The sequence below is a fragment of the Chaetodon trifascialis genome, chromosome 11 (assembly GCF_039877785.1).
Source record: "Chaetodon trifascialis isolate fChaTrf1 chromosome 11, fChaTrf1.hap1, whole genome shotgun sequence".
Classification (NCBI taxonomy): Eukaryota; Metazoa; Chordata; class Actinopteri; order Chaetodontiformes; family Chaetodontidae; genus Chaetodon; species Chaetodon trifascialis.
In genome coordinates this window covers 12,276,283-12,283,281 of record NC_092066.1, presented here as the reverse complement: position 1 = coordinate 12,283,281, position 6,999 = coordinate 12,276,283, and the positions used below count along the sequence as shown (strand labels likewise).

General features: G+C 43.5%; 1 protein-coding gene across 1 annotated transcript in view; it reads right to left on the bottom strand.

The window, feature by feature from the left end:
- Positions 1 to 2,659: 2,659 nt before the first annotated feature.
- The window catches only part of bcl2b (BCL2 apoptosis regulator b), a 25,206-nt gene continuing 20,866 nt past the window's right edge, over positions 2,660 to 6,999 (bottom strand). Inside the window, exon 2 of the mRNA XM_070974957.1 lies at positions 2,660 to 5,359. Within this exon, the coding sequence (XP_070831058.1) occupies positions 5,222 to 5,359 (138 nt within the window). The 3' untranslated portion in view covers positions 2,660 to 5,221. The remainder of the gene's footprint in view (positions 5,360 to 6,999) is intronic.

Here is a 6,999-nt window from a genome sequence, read left to right as displayed (position 1 = left end):
GACATGCAGAAGAGGATCTCTAAACGCGCAACACGTCTAACCTTGAAGCAGATGGGCTCCAGCAGCAGAAGACCACACCAGCTGCCGCTTCTGTCAGCGTAAGAGCAGGAAACTGGGGCTACAGTTGGCACGGCCTCGCCAAAATTGGACAATAGGAGACTGGAAAAACGTTGCCTTGTCTGATGAGTCTTGCTTTCTGTTGAGACACTGAGACGGTAGGTTCAGAGTCTGCTGTAAATAAAATGAAAGTGTGGATCCGTCCTGCTTTGTATCAACAGGATAACACACCACAAAGCTCAAGTGGCCTCCACAGTAACCAGACCCCCCCCCCCCCACCTTGTTGAATCAATGGCAAGAAGAATTAATGGACTTGCGTGTAGGATTCAGTGGCATCTAGTGGTGAGGTTGCAGATTGCAACCACCTCTCCTTCCAAGTGTCTAGGAGAGGCTCATGAAAGACAAAAAAGGTGCTTTCTGGAGCCAGTATTTGATTTGTCCATTCTGGGGAAACATAGCAGCGCAACACGGTGGACTCCACAGATGACGACCCACACTAAGGGAGCGGAAACTCGATTCTGAAGGCAAACAAGGGTCCAGTGGGCATATTTCACTATTTATGACACACAGACTAAATGATTAATTGCACATAAATCAGGGTTGTTGCATCCCAGTACATTTGCAGATGAACATGTTAAGTTAAAATAGCATTTTAAAATCATGTACATACACAGTCTTTGAGCAGACAAATGTGTATTCTAACGAAACCACAAAAATACTCAGAATTTAGTCTTCAGCTCTGTCGGTCGAACACGCTATGCATTTAACTCATACAGCCATTTTCAGGATGGACCACAGTAAGTAACAGTGTTGCAATAGTTTCATAATTTTGCGTTTTATTTCATACGTTCTTTCAGCCAAAACGCTGAAGAAGCAGCACCTCAAAACAAATTTTTAAAATATCTCTGTGGTATGTACTAACCTTCAGTTTACTATCACTTCAAATTAGACATGAAAGAGTTTTATCTCACTTTTTACAGCTTCGAGCTGTCTGTGATCACTGACATGATTTGTAGTTGGTAGTTATGAGCCTTCTTTCCTGCTGATTACCATCCTGCATGAGATTTGAGACGCTTGTCTCGCACATTTCTTTTTCATTAGACATTTCTGAGAAGACTTTCACTTACCACAGACGGATGAACACTCATCACCAAAGCTGGAAGCTGTTGAGCTCACAGCCCCGGAGCCTTTTCTCTTCATGGCATGCTGCCCTGAGGATATTTTAGTGCAGGGATAGGCAGCCGTGTGCCAGAGTGTACAGAGAAAAGGCCGGTTTTTATTTCAGCTGCATGCCAAAGCGGCTGATGGCTCACCCTTCGTGTCTGAAGGTGGTCTGCTCAGTGTTCTGCAGTGTTCCTGCAGATGAGGTAGAATTTTGCAGGCCTGTGTTTAAACCCTGCTGGAGTGTTTGTGGAGCAGCCACAAGGTGACACTGTAGTACACAGTTAAGGCAGCGCAGGGCTTCAATCACAGTTGATCCCATAGTGGTGTAATAAGTAACAACCTCTTTCTCATTGAATATTTACACTCCAATAAGAGATGAGTGATTTCCAAGGGAGGATTTTTTCCTTTTTTTTTATCTCTTTCAAGGAAATTGCTAGATTTCAGCAGGAAGTTTTTTTAATGCAGCAAAGGTTGCCTCTAAATGAGGCGAAGGTACCATGAGTGGATCTGATGGACTTCCAAATGAGGGGTGAAACTGGACCAGACTTACTCCAGACAATCTGCTTTGATCTCCCAATCTCCCCTGTGATACCGAGCGCTGGGAAAGCCTCCTCTACACCTTGTAGCCCTAAAGCAGAAGAGGCAGGAGGGCTTCACTAGCCCCCTCCTCCTCTTCTCACTGCCCATCTTTCTCTCTTTCTTTGCACACACACACACACATATTCACCACCCACACCCGCACCGGACTCTCTTTTGAAAGTCTAGGGCTTGATTTAAAATTCCTCTTCAGAGCGTGTCATGCATTTTATATGCATGGCGAGTGGGAGAGAAGAGGAGGGATTGCGTGGGGCTCCAGCCCAAATGAACTTCCCTCCGCTGTTGGTCTCCTCAGGGATGTATCCACACGCACGCACGCACACACACACACACACACATACACACACACACCGCTTTCTTTCACTCCCCTCATTTTCTCGCACCCACTCAACTCTTTCAACATTAGTTTTACTGCATCATGCTTTTCACAAATTCCACCGAGCAGCAAGAGTGCCGTAGCCTTTGAAGACAAGTGTGATCAGAACAGAGGCAGGGGGTGTAAAAAAAAAAAAACCTGGCCGCAGGGCATTTGGGTTTTTGCACTCATGTTTAGCAGCGTATGGAGCAGAGGAGGGAGGCTGACAAGTGCAGCGTTTGGGGACAGCTTTGATGTCTGATGGGGTGCGGCTGCTGCTCATGCACAGCCCCTTCACAAGGAGACTTGTCACGGTGACACAGGCAGGCTTATATTTACAGTTCACAGCCCTGGATGAATAACAGATAACCAAAAGAGCGCTGCTGATACACCACTCTCCACCTAAACATCTCTTATTCTCTTTCTGTCTTGCTGACAAGCTGAGAGATGAGAATCGATAAATAAAATCAGACGTGAACTTGGACTGCAGCTGCTTGAGAAATCTGGTTTATTAGGAACAATATGATCCCGCTAGCTTATCGTGGATATAGCAGTAAACAACAGAAACACAATTCACTTTTTTTTTTAAGTGCTACAGGTTTGTGATTATAGACATAAAACAGTACAGCAACCATAGTGCCTACATTCATATATATATGCACAGAGAATATAAAAAGTTACAGTATATTGCTGTTGAACTGTTCCTGCTCATAAATCACCCTCTGTTTGTCTCTTACATACACGTCACTAGGAATGTCACACACTGTGAGCTGTTGTAGTGAGAATGGGGTGGCTTATAGTGATAACTGAGACGAGGTTTAACTCCGGCAGGCCAACATTTTTACAGATATACAGATAAGCACTGAGTTATCGTAGGAGCACAAAGTTGACAAAAGTTAAGCTGATATAGTACAGTAACACTAGACAAACCCTCCACAGAGAGATCAGAAAACCTCACTGAAGACTCAGAGACGTGAGGCGACATGTATTCTCGTTAAGCTACTCTTTTTCTTCTTTTTTTATTTTTTTGTTTTAAATTAAAGATTAATACAAGTTAACTTTGGTTTCCAGCTCTCTAGAACTATACTGTAAATCTGTGGCAGTTTAAGCTGTAAGTAAAAGTTAAATCGACAGTATAGCAGCCTTAAGCCAATATTAATACGACACAGAAATTCACTTTTTTAAACATTTTTCTTGTTATAATAGCAGCCAGGAAAAAAACGTAGTTACAGTGTGATTCCATAGATTAGAAAAAGGTGAAAAAAACAAATAAAAAATCAAAGTACTGTTAAAAAATCTGTGATCTGGTACCTCTCAATAAATAGAAAATGCAACTCCTTTGTTGTTATTTGTTATCTTCTACCCTAGTCTGTTATAAATATGCTTACACACTGTGAATGCTTGCTGTGTGAAGATCTTTCATCCATGCAACAAAGAAGTTGAAGATTTTTAATGACACAGGAAAGAAAATAAATCACTTTTCCATAACTGACTTGCTAAGTACGGTGTACAACAAAATATTCTGGAGCCTGTGAGCATTTCCAAACTTTTCTATCAGACTGTAACACAAGACAGACGTCAATAAAACAGGCTGAAAGGAACAAATCAATGACTGAATGCATCTGCAGAGCGGAGAGAAGGGACATCTCAGGTTCCAGCACCCGGGACACACTGGCTTTAGTCCTAAACTGAAACCCTGCTGCCATGGTATTCCACTCAGTCATCTGCGGCCGGGCGAGGTTTTCTCCGTCCACGTCAACAAGCGTCTTTGTCAGAGTGGATTCTAGCATTACAGAGACGCCGTGGGGCCTCGGCAGCGCATGCTGACAGGGTCAGCTGTGAAACCTGGGTGAGCCCGTGCAATCTGACCACAAATGGACTGAGCTAAGAGTAGGAAAGCTGCAACAGAGGTAGAAAATAGAAAAGCAGTGATAGCTGTTAGAATCGCTTGGTGCCAATCTGAGGATGCTTTTAAAGGGGGAGGAATTTTTAGCAGAGGAGCGGTCTTGTTAACGTCGCTTTGCTTGAGGAATGCACGCTCGAACATCTCATCCATCCCTTCTTAAGATGCAAAATGCAATGTTTGTTGTATTTCTACCCCACTCATTTGTGCTGTGCTCGACATTTTTCTCCATATATTCACCTGCTTGTGACATTTCACGCTACTTTGTCATGTTTTTAACTCCATGGAAAATCCTGTTGTCTTTTTCTGTGGTAAAACTGCACAATTTGGGGGTTCGGAGTGCTGCGGAAATGAAAACCGGCATACAAATTGCAATCAAGGAGCTTTCGAAACCTCTGCAAAGGAAAGATCAGCAGAGATCAGTCTCCCACTGGCCCTTCCTCCACTCGTTAAAGGCCAGGGAGCGTATAATGGTGCAGTGTTCAGAGTTCACTGGAGCTGTCTGAGGAGTGAAAGCAGTACACACAACTCGCTGGTTGTAGCAAGCTGTTTCCATTATACATTCTGAGCAGCTGTTCTGTGGAGGAAGTCCTTTGAAGGAGGGCTGCAGGGGGGGTAACTGGAGTACACAGTTCAAACGGGGTTCTTCACCCTAACAAGCAGGGGCGGGGCTGCGGCCACTTCCTCTCCGGCGTGGGGCATCATTGTCCCTGCACCCCCATCATCAAGGCCTCCAAATAGAGGTCCCGCATGAGCTCTGACACATGCAACGTCTACACTAACACTCAACATTCATGCTATAACTAGTACAGAAGCAGGCAGAACAACAAAACTCCTCCTTTCTCCTCAGTTGTGCTCAGCTTAGTGCGATTACATCTAAGCTGCCTCCTCTCAAGACGTCCTTTGCTGCGTATGGGCTCTTCATCTGGTTGCTTCAGTTTTGTTTTGATTTGTGTCTGTTTTGACATGGAGGGGCGAGGAAGAGGGAATTTTCTTGAGAGAGGGCTTTGAAGAGAGCCAGCTTCAGAGGAGTCTGAAGGTTGTCTCTGAGGGGTCAGGGGCGTATTTAAAAGGAAAAAGAAGAGGCACAAGGAGAGGGAGAAGAAGGAGGATGAGAAAGTCACGCCGGTAGAAAGAGGGCTTGTTCACTTCTGTGTAAGGTATGCTCCGATGGTGAGGCTCGCTGCCCCGAGCGCAGCCATACCGAAGACCGTCTTAATGGAGGGCCAGGAGCAACTGAAGACTGAGTCCCTCTGTCTGTCATACAGCTCCACAAAGGCATCCTGGGAGAAAGACAGGAAGAGACAGACAGACAGTTAATTGGGCTGTCAAAGGATATGTGTTTACCTATCTGTATGTTCTTGCGTCAGTCAGTTATCTGATGGGTGGAGTCCAAAGAAAACACCACACTGGATAAGGCTGACATTTGATTTGCTCCAACTGAAGATGTAAATCTTTAAAAACAGGTCACGAATATATAACTTTATTTATATATACATATATATATAAAAAAGCCTAAAACAGCTGGGCACTGCAGTATTTGACAAACATTACTCAAGCAGAAGAAAACAGTGCGTTTGTTGGGGACTATTTTCAGTTGTGGATTAAGACACATTTGGTGCTCTAATGACATTTACAGCAGCAGGACTCAAAATAAAGTGCAGTGCCTGCGCTTGAAGGAACAACAATGGGGCTCTATGGTACAGAGGTTATTTGTGGTAATCACATCATTGAAAAAAAAATTTAAAAACTTGGTTTAAGATGCTTCTGAATTTATCAAATGTAATTTTAAAAGGCTGCGAGCGTCACAAACAAAACTCCATCACCAACAAATCTCAGGACCAAGTAATTTCAGTGAACTGACCCTTTAAGATGTAAATCCCTTGGCCATCGCCACTAAATATGGGTGGAAATAGAGTGTTATTACACCCATTCTGCAAGCAGATCCATTAATGTTGATAGACTCTCACACCCTCCCACACACAAGCTCAGATGCCCTTCATGCAGAGAGACAAAACACACCCAGAAACACACTGAACAAACATGGGAATCACCAAAAAAAGAGCCCATTCGCAACTGCATGTCAACAGATTTTTGTGGTGTTTTGTTTTTTTTGCGCATGTGGACAAGCGCTGCAGCACTCCAGCATAAATATATGAATGCTGCTCAGAGGAGGCTCTGCTCTCTGCTGCTGATAGGAGATTTTGAAGCGGCCGTTACAAACTGAGAATGTGTGAGTGTATGTAAGATCTGTGGAGAAAATACCACGGCTGTGTGCCTTTATACAAGGAAATACAGACATCTGCTCATAGGCAGTGACAGCAGGAACAGCTGGACAGGAAGTCATGGTGCTAAGCTCCTCGCTCTCCCACACACACACACACACAAGTAGATTATGTTGAACCCAACTAGAACAGAGTGTAGAGAGGATACGTGTATCAACAGTTTCCTATTGAATATCAACTCTTTTGTTATGAAGTAACCATGTTATTAGCAGTGTTTTGAAGCTGTACATTTGAGCTCCTTTGATGCCTTTGTTTTTCGATGTAACTTGACCTATCTGTGAACAATGGCGAATTGTTAAGTTTAATTCACCACAACATTACTGTGTCAGTTCCCATGGGAATCTATTATCATTCTATTTTAATCTGTCTTGATTCAACTCAATTTAATACAGTAATTGTGTTTTGTGTGATTTCTAACTGGAATACACATGTTTTATTCGACCTTGATCAAGTGGAAGCAAAACTGGGTCATTATGCTCTTTTTCACAAGTGTCACATTTTAATATACAGTTTCCTTTCATCAAACAAAAGCCCACACAGGACTAAAAAAAGGAGACATTCATTCTGAAATGCTGTGGGGAGACAAAAGTATTTCCTGTTTCCCTCTCCTCCCTTTCCGTCCTCTCACATTCCTGAGG